Source organism: Hibiscus syriacus, unplaced genomic scaffold (assembly GCF_006381635.1).
Source record: "Hibiscus syriacus cultivar Baekdansim isolate YM2019G1 unplaced genomic scaffold, ASM638163v2 tig00000764_pilon, whole genome shotgun sequence".
Classification (NCBI taxonomy): Eukaryota; Viridiplantae; Streptophyta; class Magnoliopsida; order Malvales; family Malvaceae; genus Hibiscus; species Hibiscus syriacus.
The window spans coordinates 221,528-236,051 of NW_024061820.1; the positions used below are offsets into that span (position 1 = coordinate 221,528).

General features: G+C 33.6%; 1 protein-coding gene and 1 pseudogene across 1 annotated transcript; both read left to right on the top strand.

Moving 5' to 3' along the window:
• Positions 1-1,025: 1,025 nt before the first annotated feature.
• Positions 1,026-5,975, top strand: LOC120215234 (annotated as a pseudogene).
• Positions 5,976-12,952: 6,977 nt separating this feature from the next.
• LOC120214600 (lamin-like protein) lies at positions 12,953-13,720 on the top strand. The gene is made up of 2 exons (XM_039212455.1): positions 12,953-13,295; positions 13,386-13,720. The coding sequence occupies exons 1-2, from the start codon at positions 13,043-13,045 to the stop codon at positions 13,718-13,720; spliced, it is 588 nt and encodes a 195-aa protein (XP_039068386.1). The 5' UTR covers positions 12,953-13,042.
• Positions 13,721-14,524: the final 804 nt, after the last annotated feature.

A 14,524-nucleotide genomic window follows, 5' to 3' on the forward strand; every position in this document is an offset into this window, starting at 1 on the left:
AGCTTTGTTGATGGCAAAGGGCGGCAATCAGTGTGAGTTTAGGGGTTGAAATAAAGGTTTTTAAATTTTTGGGGTTATTTCAAAATTTAAGTGTTTTTTAAATATATTTTTTTTAATTTTATATATATTTTTAAAAATTATCAGATTGTGTCACGTGTCACTTAACGGAGGAAATTATCGCCTTTGACAGCCCGAATACTTAAAGTGGTAACGTTTATAACGTTAGACACCTGGATGGTCCAAAAAATATTATAGGTACTTATTCAGGAAAAATGATATAGTTTGAACACTTATTTAGATATTAACCCTAAAATTATTTTATAATTTTTTTTGGTTACATGAACTACTTTTTAACTTATAAAAATAAATATAGGAGTAAAGCATATACATGTGTTCAAATGAATGTCAAAAGAATTGTTGGGGTAAAAGAGTAAGGTGTATGGGTTTTTTATTTAGCCTATTAGAGTAAGTTAAAATTTATTTTGAGATTTATGGTCTTTTTTATAATGATATGGAACTCGTCACGTCGGAGTGACGAGTTTTAATAAAAAAAATATTTTTTTATTCTAAATTTTTACCTCGATATGATAGATTTTAATAAAAAAATTATATTTTATTCGAACTCGTCATTTTGACGTGACGAATTACAATAACACTGTAAAAAATGTCGTAGATCTCAAAATAAATTTTAACTTGCCCTAATAGGCTAAATAAAAAATATGATATCTTTATTAGGCTATAAAAGATATGTTTATATATATGAAAAACATGTATTAATTTTTTTAAAATACAAATCAAGAGTTTTGGTGGTAAAATAATTATTATTATTTTTTGCGGTCCCAAATTCGAACATCATGAATATCAAAAGTTTAAACGTTCAATATCAAATAATTGAAAGTTATCTTTAAATAAATCAAACTAAATTAATTTAAAATAATACAAAAAGAAGTATGGTCCACCTTTCATTGGGTCCGGGTAAAAAGCATGGGCTCAGACTCAGTCTCAATAACGAGACAGATCAGAATATTCATATGAGTGATTGCCAAATCCCGTTGTTCTCCAGAAACCCTAATTCTTCCTCTGACATCAATTTTTCGAATCTTCATTTTCTCCATGGCCAAGAAGCGAAAGCAACGATCTTCTGCGGTCGTACCCAATAAAACAACAGCGGATCCTCAACCAATCAAAGAAGAAGAGTAACAACATCAAGAATACATACCCAAAGATCCGAAACCGAGAGTAGAAGATGAACACCTACAGGAAGTGGAAGAGGAAGTTGAAGAATAAATATAGGAGAATCCTGAAGATGAGGATGAGGAGGAAGATGACGACGACGAAGTAGTCGAAAACCAAACCGTAGCTGGAAATGGAGCTCCGAAAGGAACGAGTCAAGTGAGGAACTGGATGACAAGCCGTTCGAGACCCTTCTACAACCGTTTGAGAAAGATCAATTGATTACCCTTATTAAGAAAACAGTTGAGAAGCACCCTGATTTCAACTCATCGGTTCGGGAACTCGCGGATATGGACCCGGCTCAACGGAAGATCTTCGTTCATGGTCTCAGTTGGGATACCACTGCTGAAACCCTCACCGTCGAGTTTTCTAAATATGGGGAAATCGAATAATACAAAACGGTTTCCAAAAGGGTTTCTGGGAAATTCTTGGGTTATGCTTTTATTCTCTTTAAACATCGGAGTAGAGCACGTCGGGCTTTGAAACAGCCCCAGAAAAATATTGGGAATAGAACTACTTCTTGTCAGCTAGCTTCGCAAGGGCTGGTTCCAGCCCCGCCTCCAACCACGCCGCCTATGTCTGAGTATACTCAGAGAAAGATTTTCGTTAGTAACGTGTCTTCTAAAATGGACCCAGAGAAGTTGCTCGAGTTTTTAAACAGTTTGGGGAGATTGAGGAAGGTCCGTTGGGGCTTGATAAGCATACAGGGAAACTAAAAGTATTTGTGCTTTTTGTATACATGTCGATTGAGGGAGCTAGGGAGGCGTTTTTGAATGTCATGTTTTGCATTGCCAGAAGGCCATCGATGGGCCAAAACCAACTGAAGGTGGTTACGGAGGAGTTGCTTCTACTTGGCCTCATCAGTAGTCTCAACCGCATCAGCAAGGGCAACATGAGAATCAGTCTCGTTACCATCATGCAAAGAATGGGAAGTACTCGTCTAGTGGATCAGAGACTGGTCATTTGATGGCTCCATCCGGGCCTGCTGCAGTGGGAATGGGATTCAACCCTGGATTTGCTGCTGTTGGGTTTAACCCTGGGGTGGCTGCTACTACTCCAGATTTAAACCCAGTGCTTGGACAGGCTTTGACTGCATTGCTTGCTTATCAGGGAACTGGTTTAGGGCTTGGTAATCTTCTAGGAGGGCTTGGTGGTGCCCCCGTTAAACAGGGAGCACATGCTGTAGGTTATGAGAGTCAGGTTGTAGGAGGCTATAGGAACCATATGGGAGTACAAGGTGGGTATCAGAAGCCAAAAATGGGGCAGGGCAGTGCTGGTAGGACTCAACCTGGTAGTGGTGCTCCGTACATGGGATAGTAGGTAAGCGCTAAGGTAACTTGATATAATCTTTTTATGTAGTTTATTTACATGTCCATTTTTTCATTTTCCTCATCTTTATGCATAATAGACCTTACAAATGAGAAAACAAATCTAATCGAGTTACAAGTTTTGTTGCATAAGTAAACATGATCTCGCGGTATGAGGATGACTTTGTGAAGGATCAGGTTTGTGATTGCAAAACTGAAAAAATAATTTAGTAAAATAGTTAAAGCATAAGCCTGCACTTTTTGACTTCTAGTGTTCCAGGCAATTTCAAATTTTTCTTCCGTTGAAAACCTCATCCATGTTTGGTGAGAGTTAAAATTTAAAAGTCTGTCTGAACACCATCCGCCGTCCACCGCCATACTCTGACCCCCATTCGCCGTCATTTTTCTCATTTAAGATCGTCTGCTCTTGGGGTTTCCAAATCTGGGCTTAGATTTGCGATAAGATCATTCAATCGGCGTAAATCTAAACGTTGTTCACTTTCGTAGTGTCGAGATTCCTTGTTTTCCGCGAATCTGCCTTAAACAGCTTCGACGAGGCTGGATCTCGACACTGTTCCTCAGTTGTTTTGCGCCTATTAGAACGACCGGTGGCATCGTCGTCCCAACTGGTGGGTGGTTCCGACGTGCCAGTTTTCTTAGACGTTGTCGTGGGTGTTCGATATTCACTGATTTTTTGCTCTCGTTCAGTCCCATTTCGTTCAAGGGGTGTCGTACAGTGGATTGTTACTGCAGCACGTTGCTTGAATTCCTGATTAATTTTTTACAATTCTCACAACCTTGGTTGACTCACTCCAGCTCCGGTAAACCAGTTCTGACTTCCCCATAAATCGAACGAGCTCAATTCGGCTTAGAATGTTACGATCTCTTACTGCAGCTGTTGGATCATCTCGGATCCGAGTTAGGTTACTTCCGGGATTTTACAATGCCTTTTCACCTTTGGGATTAGCCAAAGGAGAGGTCAGACTTCGGTTAATGGCTCTACCCGAGAGATCCGAATCAAAGATGGCGACTAGAAGGCGACAACGGGTTCGCCAATCACAATCAGATAATAAAACTCGCGTCGATTTTAACAAAACGAATCAAGAAAGGACTTCGGTTTCCTACGGTTTGCGAAGGAAACAGTCAATGGTGGGTCTGGTGGGAATCAGAAGTTGCCAATGACCGGTGGTAGCAGACGAGGACAGGTGAAGTCGAGATCGACAAAGGAAATGCATTTGAGATCCTGATTGGAGGATACGTCGGCGACTGAGGAAACATTTTTGTAAGGAAGATGACGGATGTTAACCAAGATGGAACCAAGGAGTTCACCAAAAAGGGGTGTTCCGATAATAATTCTACTGAAGTAGCGAGAAGGGGAATCGAGTTTTATAATTGGTAGAAGGAATGCCACCCAAAAATCCGTAATGGGTACAGAAGCGGTTGTTACACGTTATTTATCGGAAATTTACTAGAGAAGGTCCATTGGAAGAGGTTTGGATCTTTATTTTGTACCCACGGTCAGGTTATTGATGTTTTCATTCCGAACAAAAGAAATTCGAAAGGGCTTCGCTTTGGTTTCATTCGGTTTGAAACAATCGAAGAAGCAAGGAAAACGATCTCAGAAATGAATGGATCTCATATCGACGGGAGCAAAATTAGTGTATCTTTGGCTAAATTCAAACCTCGACAGTCTTTTTTGGAAAAAGAAATCTACATCTATTCAACATAAGTTTGGGATGGAAGGTGTTTCGAGGAATAATCGTTGTGAAGTTGAAGGTGTTACGGACGAAAATAAATTTCACGTGTTGTGTAAATGTCTAGTGGGGTGGTGCAAGGACTTTATCAAAATCGGTAATCTCGCTAGTCAAATGCAAGCCACAGGCCCCATTGGCTTCTCGTTAATGAGAGCTGCTGGAAATGCAGTGTTAATGATTTTCGAAGACTCTGCTTCATTGGGAAGTGTGAATAACGATAAATCAGAGACTCTCGCAAAGTGGTTCTCCAGAGTAGAAGCTTGGTCAGATAGTTTGGTAGTGGAGTGTCGTCGAGTGTGGTTAGTTTGCGAGGGTGATCCTTTTCACGCTTGGAATTGGGATACTTTCAAAAACATTGTAGATAAGTGAGGCTATTTATTAGCAATCGACAAAAGCTGTCACTCACCATCATTTTTTTGATTGGGTAAGAATTCAAGTCCTCACAAAGGCTTATGTGAGAATTGATGGGACGTTGGAATTGAAGGTCGGTGACAACTCCTTTAAAATCATGGTGCATGAGATTGAGCCTTCATTCAAACCAAACTCTTGGGTCCCTGACGAAGTAGATTCTCATTAGATCTCGTCTCTTCCATTGTGGCTTTGATATAGTTTAAATGGTTACATGTGTTGGTTTTCTTTTGTGTTATGTTCTTTTACGTTGTTTTTTATCCTATTGCTGGAGGTTTAACTTAGAAATAGGGTGATTGTCGATTGTGGTTTTTGGTTTAGGATGTGAGAGTTAAAGGTGTTTGTTGTAATGGTGTATATCACCATAGGAGGATTTTCAATGTTTTATTATGTATTGGGTATTATTATTAATAAACTATGAGGTACTCTTTTCTTCCTTCCAATGTTCGTTAACATACTTCTTAGTATGTGGACGAATACGAAGGGAGTTTTTAATGAGACCTCCAACTTCTATAAAAAAAATAATTTAGTACAAATGAGTAGTACGTGTTTGCTTTTAGTTTTTGAAGGAAATGAAGGCTTGTTGTAAAGTGTCTAGTTTCAACAACATTTAGCTGTTGGCTTGTAATTAGTTTCACCACAAGGACTTATATTATGCTTACATGCACAGCACAATTGAAAGTCAACAGCTCTTAATATGTTTTATTTTGAAGCTAATTGTTTAATAGTTCCAGTTTTACAATCTGGCTGTTGTTTTGAGATAGTTTAACCCTCTTAAGATGGACGGTGGATATTTTTTTAGTCTTAACTCATCACTTTTCTGATGATACATAAGACTTCCTACCAAAATTTTGTAACTATTTATATTTTGTTGCGTTCTATTTGTAATTCTAGTTACCCCATTCCTAAAATTATGAAAATCTTGCTTTCGTTGCACTATTTTTTGTATTTTCTCAATGCATAACTTCAAAATTTAGTTGGTTAAATTATGTTAACAAAAATCTTATTTGGTTTTGCCAAAGGTATGAGAATTCTTTTCATCTTTCTCATGGATATTTTTCCATAAATCTTTTGTTTTTGACACTTGTTTTTTATGATTTTTTCATTGTGCAGATTCTCTCATAAATGCATCAATCGTTTTGTTTTCGACTCTGGTGATTCTGAAGTTCAGGAACTCATGCAAAAGTGGTCTTTAACTTTGTAACCAAAAGTTGATACTATCTGCCTAGTACTATAAAGATCTGAGATCTCAAATCTGTATTTTCATTTCTATTTAAGTAGTTCCCCCTCACTTGTTTTAAAAAATATGTACTATTTTGGCTTGAAAATTGTGGAGAACGGTAGAATTTCATTGCAGAGGACAGAATGTCTTTTCAGGTTTTCAACTGTGTTACTCAAACAATAACATTTTCTTACTTTTTTTCTTAAATCGATTGATGTTTTATGATGACTATTTCTTATTAATTTAGTTTTATGTCAGGCAGCCTTTTTTTCCTGTGTATTGTTATATTTTCTTGACTTGTGCTTGTTTTATCTTTTTAATTGCCTGGAATCTTTTTCCTCTTGTATGATTCCCCCCTGTTTAACTTCATATAGAATAGATTGTTGTGCTGTTACTTTTGTGATATGCTCTTTTAAATAGCTGATTATGGAGTTATTAACTAAAAATATTGGATGAGATGAGATTTCAAACTGCAGGTACAATGGCTATGTAGTCCCAACTGCTGCTTTCATGCTTAATGTATTCTTAATGGAAGCGACTCCAGCTTCTACTAACCTCCCAGCCCAAACCCCATTTTCCTGTATCTGATCCCCCGTCCTTGTGGTGTTTCTCTCATTGATCGAGAACCTTTGCCTTAGGAAGGGGAACAAATGGAGATGTCGGGTTACTTCTTCTGTCAATGACTGGTGAAATGGCTTCTGTCTTCAATGGCAACATTTGTTGTTTTTCTAACCGAGTTATTTGTGATGGTGGATGGAATCACAACTTGGCAGGGAAGGTCCTAGATATTGTTTTGCATATAAATAACCGGTTGTTTATGTATATATGAAGTTAGTTTTCAGGTCCCAACACCAGGAACCCCTTCATCTTGTTTGAGGGGATAATTCCGGTACGGCAGACTAAAAAACGGTTAAAATAAAGCGTTACCAGTTTTGTTATTGTGTTAAATAATAAAACTGGTAAAAATTATCGGAAACATTATTAGGCGCTATCGATTTTGTTATTATTGGGTGTTTTTTATCGGATTTTCGGAAAAAAATACTGGAAATATTATTAGGCTTAAAAAATGATCGGATTAATATAATATTTTAGGTAATTACCGAAAAAATTTAGATAATTTTTATCGATTTTATTATTTAAATGATAATAAAATCTGCAACGTCTTATTTTAACTGTTTTTAAGCCTACTGCATTGTAGAACTTCCCTTGTTTGAGGTTTGAGGGACTTGGATTCATGGGGGGAGCTGGTAGTTGAGTTGATGGGACCTCCGGATCTGTAAGCTGAAGAATGTTAGTGACAGTCTGAACTTCTCCGGATTAACTTTCTTGCATAACTGAAATGACAGCTTCTGATTATTATTGCTCATGATGGATGTAAAACAAGAATCCTGGACAGTTGTTATTCCTGCATTCGATTTAAAAAAGAACGTTCTCCGGTTCTTCGCAAAGCTATATGTATATTTATTTTTAACGATGGTGCAACGTTATACATATACTACTAAAACAAAATTGGATAACTAAGATATGTATGGTTCCGGTGGAACTAGGGTTGTAAAAAGCTAATCTGATATGCAAAATTGATTGAAATCGATTTGAGTCAAAATTATTTGTGATTCGGATGAAGATGATCTGAAATTGATTAGAGTTCGAACTGGCGTTGACTTGAACTTGAATTGGACTTAGAAATTGTGGATCTGGACTTGACTTGCACTCGATCTGAGAAACTCGAATTGATCTAATAATATGATAATCAAGTCCGACTTGCATTCGACTAATATGAATCTAAACTCGGAATTAACCTGGTAAATAAATAGTATTACCTGACTTGTTATGAAAAACCTGACTTGTAATTGACTCAATATGTAAATTATTTGACTTGTTATTGAATTGATTTGCTATTGATACGATTTGATATTTTTTTGACTTGTAAGTTGCAAAAAGAATTAATAAATTTGTGAGATTATGAATTTATGATATTATAGTATGTCAAAATATTTTTTACTATTTAAGGTACATGATTAATTATGACATTGAATTAATATATTTACTTTTTATATTTATAAATTATTATATATAATATACTTAAAAGTTGTATTAAATTAATAATATGTAATCAATAGAAATAATAAAAATATTTTTTACAATTTAAAATAAATTAGTAGTTTTGATCATTAGATTAAATAATTTAACTTAAAATTTCAATATATATAAAAACAGTAATGTAAAAAGAAAGGGTTTCATTGAAAAACCACGAAGGAAAATGAAAAAAATATAGTAAACTATATATTTAGTCATTTAACTTTTTTTTCTTAAAATCGTACTTGATATTAGACTTTGTTCCTATTTTGATTACTTGTTGTTAAAAAAATTAACAGTGATATTGATGTGTCACCATGCGATAATATATATTTATCATCAATTTGGTTTTTTTTTAATAATAGGTGACCAAAACTAAATAAAATATAACGTTAGGTATCATTTTGAGAAAAATATGGAGTGATTAAAACGAAATCAAAATGATAGTTAGGTGACGATACATGTAAGTTTACCCGTAAAAATAAAATAGGGTTGACAGTTTATGACCAAATTTGGGTCCCACCACACATACAATCTATCTTACACGTGTTTAATGAAAATATGGAGCATGAATGAGACTTCTACATTTCCGAGGTGAAAAAAGTTCTAAAAAGTGAAATAGTTAATTTTGGCATTGATGAAATCAAAATAATACTAATCGTCGGATGAAAAAGCAAAATAAAGAACAAATGTTGTGTATGATACGTACCATCAACTGGTGAAGTCGCGAAGAAGAAGGATGTCTGAGGAATTTGACAGTTAGGGTCATCGTAATGAAAACAGTCTCTTCTATAAAGATCATCATATCTATTATGTTTTCAGTGATAAAATCCAACGGCAGAGATTACTTCCACTTGCTTCTTAACTATCACTTAAAATCATCTCCATTTAATAGATATTTAAATGATATTAAATATTTAATACTTTATATATATTTTAGTATTTTATATTTATATATATTTAATATTTTAATACTTAATCAAATAATAATAATACTCTAATACTTACATTTATACTTTAATACTCTAATAATTTATATATTAATATATACTAATACATATAATATATATATATATATACACGTATATGTATACTATCTACTTATACTAAATATAATTATATATATATATATATGATTAGTATATACTTGTTTATAATATATGCATAAGTATAATGTACATTATATATATATATATCATATTATCATATTATATAACATTCATCATACATATTATACAATTGTACGATGCATAAGTATAATGTATATTATATATTATAATTGTTTTAATTTTTTCTCATGTTTTACAATTATTTTGATTTGATCATTTTATATTGTTTAATTTGTTTAAATTTAAATTTGTAATTTCTTATATGTTCATTTTAGTTCTTAAAATTATATTTGTATATAAAATTGACCCTTACTTATTTATATTTTTTGTAATTTACTTCTAACCCTGCAAATCACATTATAAATTTCATTTTAAATTCTATAAATTTTTGTTCACCAACTTTTTAAATGTATGCAATTTAGTTCATTTTTATATTAATTTCAACTTCACATTTTATAATTATTTCGATTTGATCCCTCATCCATGTGTATTGTTTAATTTATTTAAAGTTTTGTTTCTAGTTTTATGTTTCATCAATTTAGTACTTCAAATTATATTTTTATCAAAATTGATCCACAATTATTTATGTTTTTCGAAATTTATTCTAAATAATATACAATTACAAATTACAATTCAACATCCTCACGTTCGTGAAACATTGAAAGGCAAAAAATAATTTACCAAAAATGACCCGACTTGAAGTCAATCCGTATCTGGTAAGATCCGACCTAAATTTTATATGTCAATGATGTGACCCGATATGAACGAGATCCGACTGAAGTCCATTCGAACCTGAATTAACATGATATTTAACTGCTCTGGACTTGAACCGTTTTGACGTGAACTGACATCGATCCGAACTGAAATTAACTCGACCTGAATCTAATATGAAATCAACATGAAAATGACCCGAACTGCTTTGACCTAGATCCGATTTGATCCGAGTCAAATCATTCAATTAACATGACTCTATCTGTATCTGATTTTGCATGACCTGACAAGATCCGACTAAAACTTGAACGATTACTTGGTTTTACAACCCTAAGTGGAACTAATTTCCATTTAGGGTAATGTGGAGATGCGAATTAAATTATTACAAAAGACATTTAGACTAATAATTGAAATATATTTTAGTAAAAAGTAATTGATTATTACACATGATATTTTGATGCGTGTATAATTTATTTTATTGATTCCAACACTTTGTATATGGATACTATCTTTTGACAGAAGCAGAAGCAATTAATTTTATTAAGAAGGAAAAAATTATAATTATAATAAATATTTATAATTAGTTCATAAATTAAATATATAATTAAAATATTTTTTATAATTATTAATATAAGAGATTAGTAATTTAAGATTATATAAGGATTATATAAGAAAAAATAAAAACTTAACTAATTTTTTTGAATAATATGTAGATACGAATATATATGATTGTCAAGATAAGGAACCGCAACAAGAAATTTAACTACGGGAAGACCAATGATAAAATACAAATTCGAGTCAAGCATCGTGGGAAAGCTATCTACGAACGTATATTGCACATCTAAATTCAATTTGAGGGTCTACCAAAGCAACTTGATATTGCTTAAGCAAGGTCTCGAGTTCGAGTCGTTATGTATGCAAAAAATCCATGCTAGAAGACTCACCCACAGATGTTAAGTGTGTGATGCGGGTCGATCCGGATTAGTCAAGGCGAAGCTTTGAAATTGGGAGAACCAAAAAAAATTAAAAAAAATTTTTGATAATTTTTAATTTGAACTATGATTTTTTTCATATTAATCTTCGAATCAAGTAATTATTTTTTAAATTTTGATGGGATGACATTCAGAATTTATACCATAGGTTTTATCATCAAAATTTAAAGGAAAAATATCAGATGGACTAATTTGAGCCAAAAAGATAGTAGGATTAAGCTGAAAAGTATTAAATTGGGAAACTAAATATTATTTTCGCCCATAAAAGAAACCCTTTCTGTGACTATGAATGTATCCTAATCTTGATTAAAATAAAATTGTTAAAATATAATTAAATAAATATATAAATAAGAGTTATAGAGAATTTGGGCCATTTTAAATATGTAAATAATCTAGGGTTTTTGAGAATTTGGGCCTTTTTTTTTGAGCTCTTGGTTTATATCATGCACATGATAACTGAACTCTGTTTGAATCTTATGTATACCTTCCAGGGGTTGTATACTATGGACCTGTTGCTCCTCCAGGCTCAGTAAGGGACAACCTCCTCCAAACTTAGTTCAATACACTATGAATCCAGGAACTCCCATGTTCCCTCCAGAGATTATAACTTTGAGGGCTAGTATTGTAAAACAAATTGAGTATTATTTCAGGTAAGGGATTCGTTCTATTCTTATTTATTTAATAATTTTCATATACAATTTCCTTTGTGGTTTACTTTTTGCTGCTTTATTGCTGGATGCTATTGTTCAGAACCACTTGTAAATTCTATGTTATCCCTTTCAAATCCTAGTACCATTTCCATTGATGGATTGATTTATCTCTTGGCTGGTGAAATTGATTGTTTCATAAATATTTTCATTTAAGAACTGGATATCTTGTCAGAGAAGTGCCAGTTTAAAGCATTTGTGTGATTTTAATCTTGTGAGTCAGGTTAAGAGAATGAGTACAGACATACAATTTATCCTTTGATGCGCTGATGACTTCTTCAACTATATAAGTGCAGGTTAAATTTCTCTTTCTTAGGTGTCATTGTTTAAAATTTGATTATGAATCGTATGAATGCAAACTTTGTTCAGGTCAAAAGTTTAATTTTGAGCATAGTTTTAAGCTATTTTATGGTCTTTCTTTAATAATTATTGTTATAGGGTGATAAGATACGGAGATGTGATGAGTCGTCCAAGTGAGTTCCTGCTAGTTTGAAGCCAACATTGTCATCAAATTCTCTGTCTACTCAGGACCAACTTGTGGAAACTGTTATTGAGACATGTGGAAATGGTGATGTGAGAGAAGATTATTCAAGGAACACCATTGAAGAATTTTTAAATTTCCATTGCATGGTGTGTGCTTGGACCATGTTCTATTTGAGGTCAAATTTGTAGGAGTAACACGTAAAATTAACAGAAAACATACAATAGCTCAGCGATGAGAAACAAGTAGTTTCTGGTGGAAATGATGGCTTGAACATGAAATTAATGTTCCATTACAAGTAATTGATCTTGTAGTTTATTGACCTTAGAACTGAAAGTGCAGAATTATTAGATTTGAGCTAGATTTTTTTAAAAAAAAGATTATTAATTTTATATTTAATTGACACAATTCTAAATTGTTAAGCTAGAGAATTTTTTACTTCCTTAATGAATGAATATTCTTACACTTTAGATTTGAAACGGAAAAGAGAAAAAGATAGAAAGTGTGAATAGAATAATTCGAGTTTGAGTTTTAAATATTTACTTGATACATTGTTTACATTGTTTTGTGGTTTATGACACTTTTTTTTAAAGATTTTCAGTTTGGACTAATCAATACGGAGATAACAAGACAGGTTTGAGAGAGAGGAGATGTTTTTTTCTTTAACAAATGAAACAAGTCATTATTAGAGGAGGTTTTTTGTAATAGAAACATTTTGTGATCAAAATTAATTCATATTTAGATCCAAAATAATGTTTTATAAACAGAACTGTGAGACAGAAAAGTTTAAATCTCCTAATTTAGAGACATCAATAAGAAACAAAGGCTATACCAAATTGTTGTGGGAGAGGAGTGGAATAAAGTCCAATCTAGTCAGATAGACTCATCTTATGTTTAACTTTTTATAAGCAAAAATCACAAAATATTCACCAGATATGAGTGTGATTATTGGGCCATGAAAAATCTGTGAGCTAGTTAGTCTGCTCATGCCAAAATGTGCTTCTTATAACATTAATTTCTTGAGAGTTTTGTGATCATATATATGAATGCGAATGTGAAATGCATGTGTTCGGGATTTTCGTTAGCCTTAGATATCAACCAATTGCTATTGAAAGAGCTGTTAAACAAAATGAAGGGATTTCTCTGCCTGGTGCTGCTGATGGTAACAGTTGAAAAAACAGAGAGTAGGGAGCCAGTTCTACATAGGGTTGGAGGTGGAAGATTTTCTTGGAAACCAAATGTTAACTTCACGGATTGGGCAATTCATGAGCAATTTTTTGTTGGTGATTGGCTTTGTAAGTTTCTCTTTAAGACCACTTGATCAATTCTGCGTTATAAGCTGAATTGCAATTGAAAATAAAAGATTTCATTTGTTTTCTGGGTAGATTTTGGATTCAACAAGCAGTTATACAGTGTTCTACAAGTGAGCCAGACAAGTTATGACAATTGCATCGAACAAGATTCTATCAAGAACATAACGAAGGGAGGAAGGGACGTGTTTAATCTCACAGAAGCAAAACCATATTACTTCATAAGTGGCGGAGGCTACTGTTCAAAAGGAGGAATGAAAGTTGCCATCATCGTCCAATATTACATTTCCGCACCATCACCTCTTACAAGTGGTTCCTTCCCTATTACGGTCAGCTCTGCCTCAGAATTTCCTGGAAAACTGTATCTCTTTGTTCTGCCTGAAGTTATTCTTGCATACGCAATGCTATGAAGGAAAAAAAAACAGTTGCTTTGACATTGTTATGGATTTACTTTACAAGTGATATCAAACCAAGGTTTTTATCTCTTAATTACAATATTACAAATATTTAAGAAATAAAGACAGGAAAATTAAACAAAAGGGTAAAGGTTAACCATTTTAACTGATGAAATCTTAAACAAGACTAGATGAGTAGGATTTGACTAGTCAACAAAAACCATTTCATATTTAGATAGGCACTAGAAACAACATCCAAAAAATGTGATAATAAAAAAGTCTGAAACAGCCCTACTTGATATATAACTTAAAACGTTTTAGGATGGAAGCCCGTACAAAATAATGGGATATACGAGGTTCTTTTTCATCAGAAGAACATGGAGCTGCTGACATTTTCCTTCAATCTGGGAAGCTGAGGGACGGTAATGGCTCCAGGAACAGTCACACCAGCATGGCTCGAAGATGTCTCAGAAGCATCCTCAAACTTCAGGAATTGCCCCAACTAAGAAGCTGCCAGGTGAGCGTAGCAAATAGGAGCAACTGCGCCAAATGGATGTATAGAATAGGATTAGGAACAACAGCATTTTAAGAACTGGAATTACAAAATCAAGCGAATAACAAAATTTCGACGGCAACTCATAAGAGTATACTCACCAACAGAGATGGCAGTGGTGCTCCTTTGATACCTGCAATAGCCATATATCATAAGGAACACAATACTGATCGAGGCTTAAACCGTTAGTGAAGAAACCGAGTGAATATACACTTACACATAGGATAGAGAATGAACAAGTTCCTGCAGATCATCAGCTGAAAACC